The sequence below is a fragment of the Thunnus maccoyii genome, chromosome 9 (genome assembly GCF_910596095.1).
Source record: "Thunnus maccoyii chromosome 9, fThuMac1.1, whole genome shotgun sequence".
NCBI classification, from domain to species: domain Eukaryota; kingdom Metazoa; phylum Chordata; class Actinopteri; order Scombriformes; family Scombridae; genus Thunnus; species Thunnus maccoyii.
This window is the reverse complement of record NC_056541.1, coordinates 34,649,266-34,672,241: the sequence shown is the minus strand read 5'-3', so window position 1 is coordinate 34,672,241 and position 22,976 is coordinate 34,649,266. Positions and strand designations below refer to the sequence as shown.

Below are 22,976 nucleotides of genomic sequence, written 5' to 3'. Positions count from 1 at the left end.
TCCACACCTAAGTCCTCGTGACCCTTTAACACCAGCAGCATCTTAAATCTCCAGCAGGCTCTCTCTAACCTTCCCGCCCACTCACTAACATGTTCTGATGATGTTTTTACAGCTGCTGTGAATTTTGCATAAATAATGACTGTACCATCTGTTTCCTCTGTTTATCACAACATGTGATGTGACTGTTGTATTTGCTGTCTCTTTATTGAACATAGCTACCATTGAGGCAGCTAAAGCACAAGGTACGCATGGCTGTGTGTTCTGTGTGTACTTCGCCCCACTCTTAAGATGTCTATTTATTTTCTTGGTTTTATTGTTTTGTAGTGTCCCCACTGTGTTAATATCACGGATTATTGTATTAGTCTTTATCACTTTATTGCTGGTTGCTCTTGCATTATCGGTGTCTGTTGTTTACGGGCTGGCAGTTAAGCAATAAAAGAAAAAGAAATAAGATCTTAAAAGATAAACATGAAGCTTGTGTAAGAATAAAACGAGCACAAGATTTGCTGTAAATTGGTGAAATTTTATGAAAGACAGTATAAAAATGTGTTTTAAACTAAATTAATTTCAGCAGCTTGGTAGTGTACATCAGACAATGGGCTGGTTATGGTCTGATATATATCAGGTTCAGGACTTGTCAGCTCCCGGCTGTGGTCACATGGGCTTTTCTTGCCAAGTGTGGCTCCCCACACAGAGAAAAGCCTGCTAAGACCTGGTTAAGTTAAGACCGGGGACATCCCTCGCTGGGATATTTTCAGAAGCTAATCCTGTTACACGGTTGGCTGTTGCTGCACTGTCGGCCCCTCCTGCTCGATACAAACACACTAAACTGAATCATTCAATTGAGATTCATTCATTTCATTAATGAATTCATTAAAACAGTGGTCCCCAACCTTTTTTGTCAAACGCACCCCCACATCAGATGAGCTCGAGTACCCTTCATAGATCCCACCTGCCATCTTCCACATTTATTCATGTTCAGGCCTCACAAAAGTGTTTGAATTCCAGATGTTCAGGTTGCTTTTGTCAATTTAGCATTAATGCTAATACCACTTGAGTCGCAAGAGCCTTGTATTAAATATTTTTATCTATGTCTCAACTGTTTATCCATTACTTTCAGCTGTTTAGCCATCACTTTAAGCTAATCCTTTCAACTGTTTATCCGTTACCTTTAGCTAATTATTTTAGCTGTTTATGCCATTATTAACCCTACATATATATCCATATATTATTATCCAGACATTATAGTTTATCCAGTGCTTACAGCTAATTATTCAAACTAGTTAGCAATTATTTTTAGCTAAATATCTCATGTTTAATTTAACTAATTCAACTGTTTATCCATTACATTAAGCTAATTATTTCAAGTGTTTAATGATTACTTTTAGCTATTTTAACTGTTTGTTCATTACTTTTATATAATTATTTCAAATGTTTATCCATTACTTTTGACTAATTATTTTAAATGTTCACTCACCTTTAGCTCATTCTTTTAGCTAACTGTTTCAGATGTTTCTCCGTTATGTTTAGCTAACAGTTTTATCTAAATATTTAAACTATCTGCTACTTTCAGCTAACTATATCAACGTCTCTGCTCACTTTCTAGCTAGTTTTCTATCACTTTCAATCATAAATGCAGCTTTAAGGTGTTCTAACTGCACAGTCAGCGTAGCCAGTAGCTTACTGGTTATTGGGACAGTAAATGTACTAAAGCATCACACCAATTTTAAATGATTTAATTATCTAAAAACTTTCTTTGATCAATTCATAATTTCTACTGTATGTACTCTGGTTGGGAATCACTGATTTAAAGTTTGGCACAAGTGCTTCATTGTCCCAGATATGTGGTTGTGCAAGAGTAACCTTGAGGAAGCTGTTAGTGTTGCAGTAAATCCACCTATTAAACCTTCACCTCAGAGTCTTCATCTCCTGTTTAACCTGATAACTTAAATGACTCATGTCTGAACAAGTTTGCTTTTCATTTGCACACGTTTTCTGTCTGGTTTCCTCGGCTGTTTCGGGACGTTACCGTAAGTCTACAACAGTGTGAGGTGTTTTATTGTAGCAGTCATTGTTTACCTGTGCATGTGTTGTATTCACTGGTCGTCCGTACTGTGCTCGGCTAATACCGTGTTTTGTGCTTATTAAATAAAATTCCACAAGGAATCCAGTTTGATTGAGGCTCATGCAAAAGCTAAAGAACATAGTTTACAGCAACAGAAGGAGGGATGTTAGCTGAGTGTAATTTTCCCTTCTGTCCTTCAGCCATTCAAGGCTTCTCTCCCACGAGGAAGATTCGTAACTTCGAGGAGGCGCGCGGCCTGGACAGGATAAACGAGAGGATGCCGCCTCGCAAAGACGGCCAGCAGCCAGACGGCACCACGGTCAACACCAACACCCCCAACAAGAACGGCACTGATGGATAGGCGACAGAAACAGCACCCTGTCATCTTCACATAACCCACACTCCCCTGACTCATACCCCCCCCCCCCCCCCCCCCCCCCGACCTTTCTGTCTCTCTCTCTCTGCCTGTCCATCTTCTGCTCGCCCACAGTTGGGCGGGAAAGGAAGTGGACACATTGTTAGATAAAAACAAAAGGAGGCCACAGCGCTGGGAAAACACTTCCAGCTGCTGAAAAAAGACAAAACGTATGATGTGATTATCTGGGGAAAAATCATATCTTATTTATTAAAGGAATTATATTAGATATATTGTGTAATAGCAACAAATCATTGAATGAAGACATTTTGCAGTTGTTCAAATGTATACTGTACACTGAAGTCCTAACTTATACATGTCAAAGTTATTAAAAAAAAAAAAGGAGAATTTTTTAAATTTGAGTTGATACAAATAGATGAAGCCCTTGTTATCCAGGAGTTTTAGTCACTTTAAGTTTTTTTTAAATTGTTGTTCTCCATGTGTTTGCTAAGGGAAAAACTGAAGTACAAATATCGTAGAAACACCTCATTTGGATCTTGCAAGATATCAGGTGAGGTTCTACATACAGTGCAGTGTTTGCTTATATATGTGTGTCAGTTGAAAGATAAATTATATATATATATTGAAAGGTGAAAAAAGAATAAGGGAATTAAATTATATCAGACCAATGATTGCAAATTAATATTTTATACCTTAAGCAGAAATTTAATGAAGACTTTATAGTCTTATTTATAAATTTTCCACAAAACTTTGATGAACCCCAAAGATGCTCGATGGATATTTCTTCAGTATTTTGTTCACTTTCAGAGTAACAACTACAATAATTATAATAATAATAATAACTCTTCCTGTATTATAATTTGTGAGTGAAACGGTTAAAATGAAGGATTTATGCTTTGTGTGCAATGATAGTTGCTGTCATACCTGTCTGGTATGACTTGTGTTCACTTGATGGCAGCTAGGATGTTATTGCTCCGCTAAACCAAAAAAAAAGGGATATAGAATACAGCGTGTACTACGACCAGAACCATCAATACTCCCACATCCTGGTGGGAAGCACTGAAGTTGAGCTGACCTCTCTGGGGTTGTGCATGAAGATTACATCATGACAAACCAACTGACACAAAACTACGAAAGACGAACGTTCTCTCTGCGGTTATCCGTATGGACAAGAGAGGACATATTTCCTTACAAAGCAGAGGAACTGCTGGCTTTACTGTCCTCAAAACAGACTGATGTTCATCATTGCTTGGGAGTTTTTAGTATATTTAACAGAATTATGGCGGTTTTATTGTCAAACACTAAAAAAAAAACAAAAAAAAAAAAAACAGGTGTGCTTTCGGGGCTTTACTTTGTTTCTTTACTAAAGCTGTATCAGTGTCTCCATCTACTGTTGGTTATACAGTATGCAGATGATGTTGAATTGTGATGTGATCAAATAAGGGAAACATTTAACATTCAGTTAAATGACAGAATGGACAGAGTCATTTCGTTCGGCAGGGATGATACTATAAAAGGTACCGCCACCACACTAACAGCTGTTTATCAAGGCCTAACAGTACTGTAATCATCTCAACCATGGCTGACTCATATATACAGGATATTATTTTTACAACTCATGCTCATACCAGGATGGGGACCCTCCTCTTCCCAGGCACCTCCCAACCTTTTAAAACCTGCTTTTTCTAGAACAACTTAACTGGTGCTTTGACACACCCGACTGTAAATCTGTTGTCCTCTTGTCACGGAGGAAAGGAGGGGGAAATAAGCTTTAAGATTTGCTATTCTCTTGTGAATTTGCTTTTTTTTTTTTTTTTTTTTTTAATTAAAAATGAGGTGTTTGTGCTCATGTGCCATGCCACCTTGGCCACACATGAAGATCTGAATGTGTGTGTGTGTGTGGATGGTAAAAGGCGTCAAGCCAGGAGACTTTCAAACACACATGATTACAATTCAAATGTTATTAATATTAATCTTAATATCCCTAAAATTTCCCAAATATTGCTGTTTGCTGGTATGTTCAGTAGACTTCGGGAAAGCTTCCTAAATATTTTGGTTTACATTCATGACATGTTTTAAAATTTGTTTTAAAGGTGAGGCATTATTGGGTGAGCCATACGGTATACTGACCTCCTGTTAGGTCTGATACATATCTCACAGAATGTAAAAAAATATTGTTCATCAAGAATCTTATAATATCTGTAAAAAAAAAAAAAAAAAAAAAAAAACAACAACAAAAAACTGTACCGTACTTGTCATGCGAGGCCATGAAATCTTTTACGTAGATGTATCACTTGAAAGAAAAGAATAAAATTCAAATGCAGTGTTTTATTTGACTGGTCTTGGTTGTTGGTTCTTCTTATTTCACTTAAAGCAATGTCAGTTTTACAGTTACATGTTTTTCAGCTTTCCACAACTCTTCACCACCACCCAATCCCAAGAAAAAGACAATGCAGCTTCAAAATAAGATAAATGTCTTTGTTCCCAAATGCGCCAATAAGAGTTTGACAGTTTTTGCACACAATGTCTTTGTGCATTGTTCGTATAAAATATTTATTTCCCATCATTAATTTACATAAAAGATTTCTGTTTTAAACTTTATACATTATAGCAGTTATCAACCCTGTCTCCATCATGTGGACAGTCTGGGACTCGAGGACAAACTGTTAAAGCTTAAGATATTCAGTCACTGGCCTTTAAACATGAAGATTAATACCACCAAGGTTATGGCCTCCTTCCAGACAAGACAAGAACATCTATACAGTAATAGTAATGCTGCAGCACATAAGCGTGTGGCTTTAGCCATACAACATAGAAAACATATCTTTGCTCAGTGCCTGGGCATTGCACCCACAAGAGGTTTTTTTTTTTATTGTAGTATGTACATATTCACATAGTGATCCCCTTTGAGACAAGCAGCAATATGACAAGTGAGCATTGCAGAAATGTATTTACATAAACCAAATTATTATTAATCATCAAAAAACCGCACAGTCGATGCTGTTTTTCAATACCTCATTGAATATCCTGTCTGTTGGTTAAATGTCAAGCAATGTGCTGATTGTACATTGAAACATTGGAACATAAAAGTGATAATGACATCTTATATCATGGAAATGATCTTGATCGTATTTGTGGATACTATCATTGTCTACATGTGTCTACCATACTGTATATAACTTCAACTGGTTGACCTTTCCAGTGCACCTGCTTTTAATAAAGCATTTCTAAGAGTCTTTCTAGAGTCTGAGGACAGTCGACAGTGCTGCTGCTCGTACTTTCAAAAGGTACCAAGAAACTAGAAAGAACTGTGATTTTTAATTTTAAAAAGTCTTAAAAACATTTAAGAACAAGAGTCTGCAACCATGCAAGCAGCTCTGTGAGGCTGTTAGCCACAGTGGTGCTTTTAGCTAAATGCTAACGTCAGCATGCTAGCATACTCATAATGACAATGCTAATATGCTGATTTGTAAGAGTTTGGTCTTGAACCAAACTGACTGTGTACCAGATTTCATAGTAAACATTACAATAGTTGATACATTTCACTCAAAACCATAAATGTCAACTTGCGGGAGATACTAGATAAAGGTCAGGGCATCACCACATCATTAGGATTTTACAATGAGAAAATTAATAGAGGCATTGCTTGAGATTCAACAAAAAAATGTTCATATGTCAAAATCAAAAGTTTTGAGTAGAAGAGTTGTAATAGTCAATGGTTGTTTAATCTGGAGTCTTTCAATAGCTTATGGAGAGTATTATTATTAGTTTGCACTGTGATGCACCACAGCGATAGAAATTTTAGACCGTAAGATTGAAGTTCATTAAAGCAAATGTGGATATTTGTTTTGGTTATATTAATATGTAAATGTTACTCCAGTCACTCAGTACTGTTGGACAAATAAATGCAGTCATGCAGTCATGTGCAATATTATGTAATAATATTATTCTGTATTTCTGCGACAAAATAAAAGATCAAGTATATAAAATTATATGGTTCACATTTAGGGCCATACCTGTGTCTCATTGCATCTCTAACCCTAAAGTATAAAAAAGTGCCTTAAAAACAAAAAGTTCATCCCTGTAATAACAAGCCCTCAGTGCATGCAAGTAACAATTAAAAGCCCAGTTTTGTCCTCGTGCAGTCTGCACATCACTGGTACAATCACACTTCAGACTGCACAGGAAACAGTTGAATAAAAACGGGGCTCTTCCTCTCTTCAGTCGCCAGCAGCTGCTCGTTGGGAGCAGCAGACAGATGTGAGTTTCCCAAAGTTTACCATTAGGTGGCACTGTGTCAGACATCAGACCTTTTGTGGAGGTACTGGCCTCAGAGCCTAGTGGACAAAAAAGATGCATTAATTCACAAACCATCAAGCTGCAATAATCAATATTCTAATATGAACAATGGATCAAATGACTGTATGTGATGTGAAAGAGGTTACATGTAGCAGAGGTCACTTGAACCTACAGATAATTATCACCCGACTGCAGTTCCCCTTTAGTTCTTTGGAGCTCTTTAGCGTTTTTTAGCTAATTGTGTGATCGCTGAAAGCAATCACACATTGTTCTTCTCAGTCTTTATTCTTATTCCGTCTTCTGTACGTTTTTTGCTGCGTTTCAACTGCTGCATACTTTGTGCTATAAAAACCATTCAACTGTCAATCTGTGCAACTCATTCAGCAGATGTGTGCTTGTATTTTCTGAGATGTAACATGTTTCAGTGATTTTATATAATTTTTTAAAACATTAAAATTTATAATGGCAGTCTATGGGACGAACCGTCCAACCGACTTGGAACTTTTGTCACTTTGACACTCAACTGCTCGGATGTCCCCTATCCTACAGACGCCATTCAAACTTTAAAATGTTCACAAAACTTTGAATTTTCAAAGTTATCAGATTGTTTTGTGATATCTGTTGTAGTTTTTCAGCAATTTAAGCCCAAAGTCAGGGGTTTGGCAGACTTTGTCAGGTCTCACCAGACTGTCGTGATCAGGCACAGTGTAGAGCACAGATATTTTTAGACCAGAAATGTTTTTCTAAATTGCTGTCACTCCCACAATTTTAACTCCTCAAGCACATATCTTGCCTCAGTATGTTGCCACAAGCCTCCTCTCTCTCAAAATGTAAATACATTTCACATAGGACTTATAGTTTTTGAGATCTGAACCGTAATTGATAGAGAGTCGCTGTCATGTTCTCATTGACTGCAATACAGTCTGCAGGATGTGTGTCTCCTCTCACTGCAGTTTCTTAAACTTACAGATTCTCTCTTCCTTCAAACACTTTTTACACATATCATTCATTCTCATGTTAAACTAGTCCTGCTTTCACTAATGATGTACAAATCTCTGGGCTTCAAGCTCTAGTTTGAGACAAATACATTTTCCTCATCAAAATGGAGATTTTTTCCTCTCGTTACTGGGAATGTCTGTTGGCTCAGTGGTTTAGAACACTGTTCTTATGATCAGCTTCACCTTAGAGGACAAGGTTGTGTGTTTGATACCTGCTCACTGCAGTGCTCCTCATAATATTGCTCTCACGTACAAAGTTGCTTTACATCTCTATCATGTGTCATAAGTCAATACTTCTTTAGCTTACATTAGCATCATTACCTAAAATGTGGATTGATATGCTTGTTAAAGACATCTTTTCCTCTGCTGCACAGCATGTGTGAGTACTCCAGTGGTTTATGTTCATGTCATTTCTCAACTCCTTTTAGGTCCAAAGGTTGTGAGTTTGAGCCCCGCTTAGGGCAGAACTCAGTAGAGTTGAAGGATGAAGGACTCCACGTGATGTCAATCTGCTTAATGAGCTGAGCTGAACTGCTTTTTTGTCAATTTCATGCAGTTGACAGACTAAACACCAAAATCTGGCCTGCTGTTGCTGTGTGACATGTTAGCTCAGTCCATAGCATGTTTGTCTTGCAAACATGAGTATGTAGGTTCAATTCCACCCATTGCTGATTTTAATCTTGGTAGATTTTTCAATACTCTTCAGCTTCCAGTTATGCAATCTAAATTCGCTTTCAGCAATCACATGCAATTTCTACAGAAATTGCATTTTCTAGTTGTTTTTGGTGTTATGGCCCAAAATCGACTGTTTTGGTTCAGTGCCACTTGTTCCACTCTCACAAGTGTTGTTTCGGACAGCAGCAGGCAGCTGTTTTCTGATTTTTCTGATTTTTTTCTGACTAATCGTATGCTACTATCCCAGCAAACTACAGACAGACAAAGTTAGTGACTATCTGGTGAATATAGTGAAGCATTTAACAGATTAAGAGCCATATTGAATATTGGCTTTAGATTCATCAGGTGTCCAAAAACACAACTTCAAATGAACACTAATTTTGCTCCCTGTCTGCTGGATGTGTAAAATAACTTTGCTGGTGGTGGTGAAAGAAGTATTCAGATCCTTAACTCAAGTAAAAGTACCAATGTAGCCATATAAAAATACTCCATTACAAGTAAAACTCCTGCATGAAAATCCTACTTATGTAAAAGTATGAGCAGCAAAATGTACTTGTAGTATTGCAGTAAAAGTAGTGGTTTGGTCCCTCTGACTGATATATTATTATATATGACATCATTAGATTATTAATAGTGAAGCATCAGTGTTAGAGCAGCATGTTACTGTTGTAGCTGCTGGAGGTGGAGCTAGTTTCAACTACTTTATATACAGTTAGCTAGTTTGATGTGAGAAGTTTAGAGGGAAAAATCACTATTTGGTGGAGCTGTTAACAACTCATAGACATGTGAAATGTGACCCCGACTACACACTGCTTTTTGTAAGACGTCAAAAGCCAAAAAGGTTGGAAACCACTGGTTTCATCTTTAACAATGTGTTGTATTTTAAAAACTTGTTATTTTATAATATAAAATATATATATATAATATTTCCCTCTGAGATGTAGTGGAGTGGAAGTATAAAGTAGCATCACATGGAAATACTCAAGTAAAGTACAAGTACCTCAAAACTGTACTTAAGTACAGTACTTGAGTAAATGTACTTTAACACTCCAAAAGGATGAAATCATTATCTTGTCTGCACTCTTCTTCTGAGGCATTAATAGTGGTTATGAAGACATGGAGATGGGCATCATTGCAGTTTACATTTTCTTCTTGCGCTGTAATTTGTTCAGACTTTGTTTGCACTCCTAAACTACCACAATTGTAGTTTTTGTGGATGCACACTAAGATCTAAATTTTCAGGTATCCCAATGCTGGATCTGAACAGCATAGTTCTCACCAGATCAAACAGTTTATATCTAAAAAGTACGCAAGAATCACATAAAAGTTGTGGGTTTTAAAACTGTCAGAAGCCTACAAACTGTGTGTAATGTGGCAGGTTAACACTTCAGTTACCTGACGAGCAGCTATGTAGTTCTGGCTCGGGGGTTTTGGTCTGTTCCCTGCTGGAGGTGGTGGAGGTGGGGCTCCTTTGGGTTTTGGCCTTCGAACCTAAAATTATCATTAATTTTATCAGTGATAATTGAATTGTAAGATGATATATCCCAACTCATAATACAATACATTCCAACTCATTACCTGTGTCACTGGCATGGGTTGGCTGGGAACTGGAGCTTTGTCAAGGCGGTAAGCAGAGTTTTCTGCTGCTGGCTGATTCCTTTGGGTGCGTGCACTGTTATAGAAATAGAGCAAAGATGAGTGTACAGTAACATCGCCAGACCATGACCTGCAAGAGGGATGATGCTTATTTACTTACGTTGGCAACTTGGGACTCTGTCGTTTTTTCCAAAAGCACCCCAAAACACCAGCAATGACACCCAGAAGCACCAGCACTGTCATTGCGATGGCAGCAGCCGCTCCTGCAGAAATAGTTTAAATATCAATTTCATCTGCACCTTAATAATACAGTGATTCAAATTCCATATTAGGTATGCTGAAGGTACATATTTATTATACTGTGCTTGCTAATGCATGACTGTAAGTACCAGGAGAAAGAGAACTGAAAGCTTCATCCTGTGAATCGCAGGAAGGAGGAATCCAACCAGGCTCACACTGACACTCACTTCTGTGATTGCAGACCTGAAGAACACAAAGGACATCGTTTTTTTTTTCAAAATTATAATATTTCAGTATTTTTAGGGACCGAGCCCAAAAGACAGAGGACTACTGTAAAACAGCAGTCCCTGCCTAAGGGCGAGGACCCTATTGTTTTTCGTGTGTTTGTTTGTTGTTTGTTTCTTTATTATTACGCCACTTAAACCCTAAATTTGACCCCCTAAACATGCTCAAAAACTCACCAAATTTGGCACGCACATCAGGTCTGGTGAAAAATTTGATCAAATGTAAATATTAACCCCCAAAGTGCCAAAATGTGCTCTCTAGCGCCACCTATGTAACTAATATGGCCGCCATGGCCTGTAGGAATGTCGTAGAGAGATCAAACCAAAACTCAATTATTCGTCACATCAAGACCTACAAATCGTACACTGACACCCCTGACCTAAATCTAACAGGAAGTCCGCAATTAGCCTTTCAAAATAAGACTTTGCCCCAATTTTGGCCCCCAAACAAACACTATCTCCTCCGAGGGCTTTAATGGTATCGGCTTCAAACTTAATAAATGACTTATGACACTGTGCTGAACAAAAGTTGTTAAAAACTTTGTAATTACTTGAACGGTTTGGATTTTATAAGCCCTCAGAGTTGCAGTGCCACACCACCCTTACAATGTTAAACAATGGGGAGGCATGAACTTTGTGTCAAACAGAGGCTTCTGATGTCTCAACTGTAAGTCTGACCACTTTCAAACCTGTATCAATGGATTCACCACAAAATTTCTTACTTATTGTCTCTACACACCTGACAGTATACATGTCAATCAATATTTCAAAATAAAAGCACACCACACTTGTAAGAAATATCCCTCATTTTTAAAAAGCAAAAGGATCTGATCCCGACGGGCCACAATGCGAGATCCCGACCAACGCTGCTTGCAGCTTTAATTTTCACATGTTGTTCCTCTTGCACTCAGTATGTTTTGTTTAATGAGACTATGCAGCAGGTCCACAAGATTCACTTGTGTATAGTTTCTGCATTTAGTGATGGTGATGTAAGACTGAGTGAGCAGTGTTTGTATGTAGTCTACTTACAGCATGGCCGGGGCATTTTGCTGAACAGTTTGTGTTTTCGTAAGCTGTCTGTAGATCCACACACTCATTCTGGCTACACACCTTTAAAAAAGAAAAGATTTTCAAACAGGTGAACATGATGAACACAAACACTGAATAATGTAACATAGAGGAAACTAATGCAGCCTGCTACCTTTCCGTCCCCACATTTAGTCCCAGTGTCCACTTGGCCGTAGTCACTGGTGTTGTCTTCAAAGAAAGCTGCCTTGCAGTTACCGACCCTGACCATGCGCCCATAGTTTGGGTTTGCATTGCCGTTCTCGCAGTAGAGCTTCCCACAATACACATCTCTGCAAAAGGAAAGACAGGATCAACATGTGTTCATGTTCACTTCAGAGTCAATATTCCAACTTATTCTGCAAAAAAATAATCATTCTAACACAGATATTTTACTTCACTTGATATTGCATATTAAGGTGATGAACTACTACAGTAAGAATACTAATAAGGCCCTGCAGAATAACTACCCCACTGTATGTTTTGCTCAGACTCACTCTCTCTGGCAGGGGATATACTGAGCCTTTGAGGGACGTTTGCAGAAGGCATAGTAGGTTCCTCTGGTGTTCTGTTGGTAGCAGCCAGGACGGGCCTCTATAGCACCTGATGACAGAAATAGATTACATCTTTTTTAATAACAACTTAAATGACTGTTTTTGTGGTATCCCATTAAACTGTTATCTATTTCCTTTAGCACAGTAGTGTAATGTTAAATGACATACTAGAAAGATTACTTAGCCCAGTACAAAGAAACATACATATAAGCACAGGACACTCACTTGATCCGTACAGCTTGATGCACTGGTTTGGTCTCTGTGGACACTGGCCGTTGTAGCAGTATCCCAGGCCTTCATCACACAGGAGGCCGTTTACAGCAAAGACGTCCTCAGGGCAGGTGGCCCTATTCCCATCACAGTACTCTGCCAGATCACATTCATCCTGCTTCCTCCGGCACTCCCTGGATCGAGGTAGGATCTGTGGGGAGGTGGGAGGTGAGGGCCAATCGATCAAATTACATGTCATGATGTAGGTTACTTTTTTGTCCATGTAAAGTTTGTAATGCTCTATTTTTCAATGCCGTATGCAAACTGTAAATCTGAGTTTAAGTCAACTATCTACAAGCATGATTTGTGACATCACAACTAGTTTGGAGCCAATCATGGTCCAGTGCACACACACTGAGAATGGACTTCTCAGTAAAGTGAAAAATATTGGCATATTCATAGATCCTGAATTTTGCAATGAGGTAGAAGCAGTATATCTCTTTTTAAGGATGTTTTTTTTTTGCTGGAGCAGTAAAAGTTCAAATATTTGTAATATGTCAAACATCCACTAGAGGGCTGTATCACATTAAATGATCGCTTCTCAATAGTCAGTAAAGGCGGATTTCATGGAAAGAAATCAACATTTGAAAAAAGGGTAATAAAAGGTAACAGGCAGCAGGTAGAACAGCATCTATTAATTCATATTTACTCACCTTACAGTTCTCACAGCACTCGCCTTCAGCGCACTGTGAACCCTCCTTCAGAGTGCAGGTGGTGGCATTGCAGCACGGGTTGTTGCACTCCTATGAAGACAACATAGAAACTGATTAGGTTGTTATTAATCCCTCCCTTTCTTGTGCTGTTGACACTTGGTAGACACATTGGCAGAATTTGATGTTACTTGACAATCTCTTAGGACTTAAACTTGTTTCTATTCTCTTAAAATAATTAAATTCTAATAAGTATTCTTGTGGTATTTGCTTTTAATTATCTGGAGAAAGTGTCAGACATCTGTACATCTGTACAAAACCATAAAATGCATTTATCCTGTAAAGTATGTAGAGTCCTGCAGTGTATGTCTTATAAATAACTTAATATTTGATTGATTGCTTTTCTTGGAAGGGCAGCAAACTTTCCTGCGTGGTGCAGGTGTCTGGTGTAAATAGCAAGCTGCAAACAACAACACCCACCTCACATCCCCAGTTTGAGCTTGTGGTTTGTGCATCTGCTGAATACCAGCAGTGGCAAAGTTAAGGACAATTGGCAAGTTTGAACAAATTCACAGCTCTGCATCATCTTCACCAGAATGTACTTCTCTATGATAAATACAAGTTGTTTTACTGCCTTGCTCTATATTACAAGTGATATCTAGGTGGAGTACAACACTGTCATAGACTTTTGAATTAATTTTGAAGCCCCAAATCAAGGTTTGTAAACTTGTGATGTCCACTGTAAATACTTTAGTTACCAAGAACTGAATGTTAGTTCACATAATGTTCAACATTAATATACTGCCATGAGTAGAAAGATACACTCTGAATTTTCTAGAAATGTGTTAGTGCACGTCTGACAGCTCCATTCTCTTAATGCCTCTGGGCAAAAAAGCAAACTAAAAGATTCAGGATCAGACAAAGAAAACAAGGTGTTGACGCTTATTCAAACAATAGCTTCAATAGACACATCCTGACTTGAACACAGACAAAGTTTCAAAAATTAGCACCAAGGAAGCAAATTTAGAGTAAGCTTCAAGAGCTTTTTATATTGTTACAATAAGACCTTTGATACTACCTGAATAACCTCTGCATGTTATGTAAGGGATGATGTACAGCGAGTGGTTCATTATTGTGAAATGGACCCTGCATCACCCTGTCAGGGTTCATTTCAAAATAATGACCGCTTGCTGTACATTGTCGCTTACACAATACTGAAGGGCAGGAGCAAAGCTTATTGATAACTGAGAAACCTTTGGGAGAGTAAATATTTGTGGAGAGTAGAATAGGGAGAATAGCTGCATAAACTAAAACCTCTTTCAGCTTCTTACTTTCAATTTTATGTAAATTCTATGTAAATCACATTATTTTGAAAGCTTCCAAATTCAATGAAACTTTGCAAGGCAACTTCCCCATGTTTGTTCCTTATTCAGCATGACTTTTCACAATATAATGTTAGTGATGCATGCAAGAAAAAAAAAGTCCTTAAAAGGAATCTATGGAATAATAGAAAGTCAAGTCAAAGTCAAATGAGTTCATTTACCTCCACAGTTCCACAGTCGCACTGCTCTCCTGTCTCCACAAAACCGTTCCCACAGACTGAAGGAGCCACCAGACTCAGGTAGTCTGGTTTGTCCAGCAGGCAGCTGGGGCTGCGGCTCATCAGGTATTTTTCATAGTTGTTGCTGCTGCAGCTACTGAAAGAGCGAGGGATGTTCCAGCTGGGGAAAAACATACATTCTCCTTGTCAACTTTGAACAACGAGACAGAGGTGGGACCGTGAATGCCATGATGTCTTGTCTGCCTCCTTTAGCTGTCAATCAAAGCTTCCCAGAAAATAGTTATAACTTTGGGTTTGACAAGTATATGTCAAACAATGGTCAGGTAAAAGCAAGAGAGCAATTTTTTAAAGAGAATTCCTGGTGATTTTTTGAACATCACTGCTCTTTGGCCTGACCCCATCTGAAGCTTATGATATATTAAAACTCTGTCATTACATATTTCTAAAAATAGAGATTGAGTCTCTGCAATGACTTGTCTTACCTGAGGGCTGCAGCCATGATGCAGCTATCCCCAGAACAAGCACAGGTGCTGGAATCATCATGGTCCATGCCCAGGTTATGGCCCATCTCATGGGCCAGTGTCGCTCCCACTGCAATGGCCCGATTATTGTGATCCTGAGAGGTAACCAATCACCAGTTTAATGAGTGGAACCCTATAAATTATACTTAATGAAGAGGGAGGGGTCGGGGGGGTATTATCAGTGATTTACGTGCTTTTAAAACAAGCATGCACTGTGGTTTCCTTGCTAACACATGATAACAAAATATGTTTCCTCAATCTGCTTTGTTTCCCGATATTGTAACCACAGTAATGTTTTTTCGGGCTTCTTTGAATTTTCGGGTTTCCTCTATTTCCATGACAGTGTCTAGACGTGTGCAACACTACATGAGAAGAGTTTCAGAGGCGTCATGTGAAAAGACGTGACACTTCCTCTTTAAAGTGCAGTGCTCATTCAAAACATGCTTATTTGGAAGGGGCTCATTGATTGGCCTCCCGCTACTAATTATACGCATAGAAAAATGAATACAGTTGGTGTGAGGTGTGAATGAGTATATACACCAACAACATGAAAGAAACTAACACTCTATTATACACAGATGATATAAATAATAAGTACTCTAATGGCAAATAAATGTTCATTTCTCATTTCAAGTAGCCTAAAATAAGGGCTGCATTTAAAAATAATGTGAATCCTAAAATAAAGTGGATCAAACATATTGGTGGTGATCATCATGGTGACGCTAGATGAAAAGTATGGAGATCACCATGCCAAGAGCCACGACACTACCATGGCTAAAAATAATAATGGCAGCTAAATATTATGCCCAGTCAAGAGTATGATGTACAAGATACATAGCATCCAAATAACAGATGGAACAAGTCTTCTTCTTGTCTCCCTGGACCAGCTTACCTGTATTACCCCAACAGAATGACCTGAGCACAGAGTCCCAATGAAGGCCAGTCCCACAGTTGGTCCTTCAAAGTCAATAGCACTGAAAGACAAGGAATGAAAGGACAAGAAACCCTTTGAATATGAATTGTGAGAAAACCATATCTCTCTCTCTCTCTCAGAGAGGCTTGATTTGGGTATGAAATTACGTAAACACGTAAACATGAAACCGGCTCTACAGGGCGTGGTTCAGTGTCAAACTTTAACCTGTTCCACAATGACAAATATGGTTTGTGGTTGGAAAGACAGTTTCTTGTGACGATGACGTACACTAATGATTCAGGGTGTCAGCTCTGGTAAGCCAAAAGCACTTTCAAATACATGTTTGTTCGTCTTATCAAGGCCAACCGAGGCCATCGAACCACACTGGCTTTTCCCCTTGTTTGACCTTCACTTCACATGATTCTCTGTACAAGCATGATATGTAAACTTAAAATAAATATAAATATGTAAACTTTTAGGATACGCAACGGAGCTCAAGCTTCCTGCTATTTAAAGAGCCTGACATCATGCCGATTATTTGAGACTTTTTGGTTGTACTTAGAAATGCTCTTCAGACCTGATGAGCTGTGCGTTGTCATGCTTTTTCCTTTTGACCAGGTCAGAGTTCCTCCACTTCATGAAAGCATCGAGGTTGGCCCCAGCTGGGGGAGTCACAGAGATCAAGTCACGATTGGACCAGATCTCCAGCCCCACCAGTGCAATAAAAGTCCTCATGGGTTTGTAAACCTGCGAACAATACCGGCATGAGATCACCAGTAAGGCAGTATCTATGCATGTTTATTTTGTTCAAACACGGAGACCAAGTTATCTGAAAACCTTTAGGTTTATTGCTTGAAAATCTCTGGCTGAAATGTAATAAAAATAAAAAAGATCTAGAGACTGAATACCATAACAATAATGACACCTAAATTGCAGCTGAATACGTTTCATTTATGCCTAAAAATTTGCAGAGAATTAGCAACAGAACTGACTCACCATGTTGACAAAGTTGACAAGTTCGAAAATCCTTTTTCTCACGGCTGTCTGATCTCGCCCCATTTTCAAGTACTGTAACACCATGTCATCATGTTAGAGCATGGTCACATCCTGTCTCTCAGCAGTTGAATCATTATGGGATATCCACATGATGTATGATGATACACTGACTTTGACCAAGATAACAATGTGTTATTCTAATCAGACCCAGTCCAAATAGTCAAGAAATTGAGAGCATTTTGTGCTTGCAGTGCCACGCAGGTGAGATTTGCTAACATCATGTGGTCAAGTCAGGTCATGTGTTTCACAGAGTACAAAAACATTTGCAGCAAACTTTTTCCTGTTTTCCAACACTTTCTGGCATTCATAGTAAATTTCCATGTTACTACATCTTACCTCACGGTTATCAGCAACAAGGTAGAGCTCGAGGTATTTCTGTTGTTGGACAATAGATATACCCTGAAAGACAAAAAAATAAAGTTGATTAGATAATGCACTCCTTCAGCTTTAAAATGGCCAGATTTGTCTTTTCAGACTACTGAATGATGTGTTATTTTTCTGATGTATTTGTTAATGTCACATTTAGGGTGTACATGTAGGCTATTGGGGTGTCATGGAAGTGATGGGGTTATACCGCCGATCTGGAGCGACTGCGGCTTGTTGGGGGTTCGAAGTCGGTGCTCCAGGAGGTGTTGGTGACACCGCACACTGCAGGTGTGGAACTCTGGTTACCGAATGTCATTACTGCATGATCCCCCTCATCATCACCAGACAGGGGCTCAATCAGGTACCTCTGGGCAGCCGTTCTGAAATAACCCCTAAACCAAGATCATGCCAGTCAGACTAGTTCTACAGACATTGCTTTGAGGTAGAAACCCATTGATGAGCCAAAAGACAGACCTTTTTCTTCTTTTGAGAACAGGTAAGATGTCTTACAAACACACAGTGTACGGAAAATATGGAACTCAAAATATGAATACAGTAGACTTGTTAGCTAGCATATTGTATCTTGTAGCAATAGGCTAGGATGGTAAGTTTGAAGTTGGTATGTCAGCTATGCTGCTCAGCCCAGCTCTACAGAGCATTTTAGTATCTGTTAGGACACTGCTCTCATTAGCGTAACGTCCTGTGAGTTACACTAACAGTTACCTGCGCAGCACTGAAGATCAGACAAGGTTACTGACTAGCTAGTGAATATAGTGAAGCATTTATCAGCTATAAAAAGCCGGATATTTTTTCTCAGGAGTTGGCGGTGAGCAACGCAGAGCTAAAAGGAGAATGAATATTGGTCTTATGTGTACTTGTGCTTATGTACAGGTGTACAGAAGCATGAGTCCTTGCTGTTCCATATCTTCTGGATGTGTATAATAACAGCTTGCTAACAACTTCAACTTAAATGGTGATTATAGGTCAGTGTTGTGCTTCTGCAGTAGCTTAGCACAGTATTAGCTTGAGCCTCAATACAGACTGAAAAACAGTTTCCTCCTTTGAGGTTTAATTCAATCAATAGGCTTATCTTCAGGTTATCTTCATTAATTCTGTTTGTAATGTGAGTAGGTATTATTATGAGTTACCGTATTTTCTCTAATAGTTAAAAGCCGGGTCTCCAATAATGGCCGGGGGTGTGGTCGACACGAACAAATAAAGGCTGGCCCCAAATACAGGCCGGGGAGGGAAAAAACAAGGATGGATTGAGGCTGTATTCAGACTAAATCAGGTGTTGCTGCGCACCACTGCAGGGGTGTGCGGAGGTGTGCGGGGGGGGGGGGTGGGTGTGTTTATTTGTGCTCTAGAAAGTAACCGCTGTGAAACAATTGAATATTTTTTTTACTGATCTGATTCACTGCTTTCTTACCAGCTCCATTTCTTCATTCACTCTCTAGCCACCTCCCCCTCTTTTTCTCTCGTCCTTTTTTTTAAAATGAGTTGGGATACTGACAGCAAAGCCTAACTTTACTTTTATTTTATCAAATGAAAAGAAATGTCTGCCCCACTCTTCTTGGTGCCTGTTATAATGTGACTGTGGTTTGTAGTAATATACAAGTGCCACAAGATGGCGGTAGCTATATTTGAAGTACCATATAGGACCTGTGCAAGTGTCAGTGACTAGATTTTCCATAACACCAATGCCACAACACTGTAGAGAGCGAACATGGCACCAACCAGACGGAAGTTTGACGTCAAATTCAAAGAGAGAGTTTTGCAGTTTACGGAGGAAATTTAAGGAGCGAAAGCTGCAAGACCTTTTGACACTGACCCGATAAGAATCAGATACTGGAAAAGACATAATGCAGTAATAAAAAATTAACAGAGCAAACTGAAGCAGATCAGAAAACAGGGAGGCTTTGTACTAAAATATGAGCAAATATACTTATCAAATAGAGGGAATTAGGAATAAAGGCCTCTCTCTAATATAAGCCTACCTCCAATAAAGGCCTGGTAGTTGAGGTAAATAAAGACCCCGGCCACTATTGAGAAAATACAGTATGAAATTTAAATTTAAAGATGGTTCGAGAGCTCACCTGAGTCCATCACAAGTGCTGATGCTAACTGATGATTTGTTGTCATTCACAATCCTGCCATGATAGTAGCAGTGATCCTGGAAAGACATGAGGATGTTATGACTGTATAATCAAATAGGAAATTCCAATCTATCGTAATCCAGTGTATTTTTCTAGCATTCATTCTCATATGATTGTTCAACAGTTAGGTAAATATTCATGGAACATGGTCTTTGTCACATCCCAGCAGTATATGTGGAACTGAAAGTTGACTACAAATGCAAATACTTACAATGTCATTTGGAGTTGTGGTGATTTGAGTTCCGTCCTCTCGATAGGAAGTCTCAGTGTAGTCTTTGGTGAGTAATTCACTGATGATGAAAAGGTGCAAAAATGAATGTACATCATGCCATGCCATGAAATGTTGAGTTGGTTTTCAATGTGTCCAATGCTTTAAATAAAAACCAATGATGTGAAAACCACAAGTTTTGTAAGAACGAACAAGAAAAGTAAAGCCAGGGAGTTGCACTGAAACATTGCTTTCAACACTGGCTACACCTCTTAACATGTTTAGACTTGCTTTTTCTCAGGCATCAGGCAGTTTAGTGAACCAGCAACAGTGCAACTATTCATGTCTCTTTTGAGAGACAGTGTCTACTCTTCATGCTCAAGAGATTAATATTCAAGTAATCCTTTAATACTGGATTACCTTGAAAGTTGGTTATCTTACCATTATGTATATCTTTTATTCCTGGTACTTTACAGAAGTGTGCCTTGAGGGAAGAAAGAACTTACTTATTTTTTTCTAGTTGCATTTCAATGTCTTTTCCTCCCACCGTCATTGCATACTTAATAGTCTCTGGCCTGAGGTGCTGTGGAGACAGATTTAACATTGTGCTTTTAGTAATTCATTCTTTTATTCATTTTATGTTTCCCATAACCAATGTCAACCATAACTTTATTCTGCAGTGTATGCAAAATCAGCACAAACTTTGCTACATTCAAATGTAGTAAACAATATAACTGTTGGAGAAACATGGTACCTCTGCATGTCTTTTTCTGACTGTGTGAAGTCTGACAGGTCGAACCACCTCATAGTCCTTCACCTCATCAGCCTCAGGACCATGGCTTTCTGTGGAGATACAACACACATCATATTGCTTTGTGAAAAGGAAGAATGTGCTCATTTGACGTTATAGTGTTATAAACAAGAAGTAGTCAAAGTTCTAGCTGCATTGTTCTTTTTTATTTTGGATATTTTACAAAAAGCCCTTTTCCAGTTTTTCATTTGTTTATTTTTTATATATTCATATACATATGCACAAAAAGAACAATTTAAAACAGCGGTGCTTGTGGGCCTCAATTTAGTCTTTGAGTAAACTTCTAGTCATCTGTCGTCACCTCCAGAAGGAATATATACATCCATATACACACATGTCTGTGTTATATACTACTACACACATACATACATATCTGTATTCACCCAAGTGCCCAAACACAGCATACATCATGTACATACACACTCTTCTACTTCACTTCATCAACAATAGGTATATTTTTCATAGTCAACTCAGCTAGGCTAGCAGTTTCCCTGTGTCCAGTCTTTGCGCCAACTAAGCCATGCTAATAAGGTTCGCCCACCTGTCTGTGTACCATCATTTTTTCTAAACTAAACAACAAAACACAGAGTTTGTCACTTCCTTCCAAACATCATGATTTTGTGGTCATGGTTAAAAGAAGAACTAGTCGTTAGGCTACTACTACCGTACTACTAAGGTTAGGGAAAGATCGTAATTGGTAAAACAAATCAACACTGACGCATGTCAAAATCCCATGATTTGTTGGCCCACCCAGAGCTTCTCCCAACAAGCTCTTGCAGTGCAATAACAACAGCGTGCTGCAACTGCTGGCGCTTGAGGTCCTTGTCTGGTAAATGTAAACACAGGTTGTATTTGGGCAGCAAATGTGGTTGATTTTCTTGTGAGGACAGTCTCCTCTGTATTTGAGCTGGAAATGAACAGCAGACAAGTGCATTTGTCCATTAAGTTACCCATAGACATTTATTTTCAACTTCAAAAGACTATGTTGAAGGAATAGTTCGACATTTTGGAAAATACGCTTATTCACCTTCTTGCTGAGAGTTAAATGACAGTATCAATACCACTCTCATGTCTGCCGCCTTTGATATTCTTATCAGTAGGAACACAAAAGGTTTACTGAGCAGAGAAATGTGTATGACTTTATATTATACACAGTGCATACTGTATTTTGTTTGTATGATTTTAGTTTATATTGTGTTTGCTATATTGAAAGTGTTATCTCACAGTACCAGTGAGATGAAACCAGAGAATGAGGTAGGAAACAAAACATACATTTTTTTGCTCTCTGTTAATTTTGTCAGTTCCTATTTTACCATCTTTATACAGACAGACAGTGTGCGGGTGTCCTTTCCTCTTTATAGTACCATCTTTTTTCAGAAATCGCGACTGATACATTAGAAAGAGTATCACAAGTTTCAGTTTCTACAGTTTCGACTGTACCTGTGTCTTATCTAGATTTGTTTGACTTTCCCCCAGTCATCTTTACATGACGTTGTCTCACCAAAGTAATGACTTTTATTTGCAAGGACGGAACTTCCCACTCAATCTGCTTCAAAGGAAATAAGTCACTCTGAGTCATGGTTACCTGTCAGCCAGGTACGGAGTAGCACCAGAGAGGGTGGTGGCTTTGTTGTGATCTAAAGTCCAGCTTCGACAGTGTGTCACAACATCAACAATGTGTTTACAGTAATTCCTGCTCATTCTGCTCGGCTTATGAAGCATTATTACATTGTACCAAGTGTGGTAATAATTTAAAGAAAGCAATTTTGTGTCAGTGTTCAGCTAGATAACACTAGACATGATGAAGGCATTGTTTTTCTAAGTATATGTTGCACAAGCAAATGCAATAGGTGTAATGTTTTGTCCCAATATGATCCATTATCAATGAAGTAAACTCATAGATATATCCTCTATATTATGATACTTTCAGTAACTGAAACTGAAGTTACATGTGGTTATGGTTTTTAAATCATCATGAACATACGTGTCCATTTAATTTACAATACAATTTATTAGATCTAATTGGATCTAGTGGTTCAGAACACTTTTTACTTTATACGCAGGAACAGAAACCTACATGACACTCTAAACACAAATGAAAGTACTTATGTAAAGTACTAAAGTACTTACTTTGAATAAATTAGAGAGGATAAACTTAGGTTTTAGTTATTAATTAACCATTGCACAGTGGAGGTAACAGTATCCAGTGACTTACCTGAAGGCTTGAGTGAGGCATTTAGGATGAGGGCCCACAGTAGGAGTGCATGCGTCATTATCCAAGTGCAGACAGTCACTGTAACAGAGCAGATCGG

The 22,976-nt window shown here is 38.6% G+C and overlaps 2 protein-coding genes across 2 annotated transcripts in view; one reads left to right on the top strand and one right to left on the bottom strand.

The window, feature by feature from the left end:
• ppp3cca (protein phosphatase 3, catalytic subunit, gamma isozyme, a) overlaps positions 1 to 4,273 on the top strand; it is a 24,681-nt gene extending 20,408 nt beyond the window's left edge. Inside the window, 2 exon segments of the mRNA XM_042420489.1 lie at positions 216 to 242; positions 2,266 to 4,273. Of these exon segments, the coding sequence (XP_042276423.1) occupies positions 216 to 242; positions 2,266 to 2,426 (188 nt within the window). The 3' untranslated portion in view covers positions 2,427 to 4,273.
• LOC121903461 (zinc metalloproteinase-disintegrin-like lachestatin-2) lies at positions 4,243 to 22,976 on the bottom strand. Its single transcript, XM_042420485.1, has 22 exons — positions 22,880 to 22,976; positions 20,608 to 20,696; positions 20,360 to 20,436; positions 19,857 to 19,935; positions 19,586 to 19,662; positions 17,698 to 17,881; positions 17,460 to 17,522; positions 17,064 to 17,135; positions 16,645 to 16,814; positions 16,047 to 16,128; positions 15,116 to 15,249; positions 14,616 to 14,793; positions 13,076 to 13,165; positions 12,378 to 12,573; positions 12,096 to 12,201; positions 11,735 to 11,891; positions 11,563 to 11,643; positions 10,399 to 10,492; positions 10,170 to 10,272; positions 9,992 to 10,085; positions 9,809 to 9,904; positions 4,243 to 6,778 (listed from the first exon to the last, which is right to left on the bottom strand). The coding sequence occupies exons 1-22, from the start codon at positions 22,935 to 22,937 to the stop codon at positions 6,746 to 6,748; spliced, it is 2,313 nt and encodes a 770-aa protein (XP_042276419.1). The 5' UTR covers positions 22,938 to 22,976; the 3' UTR covers positions 4,243 to 6,745.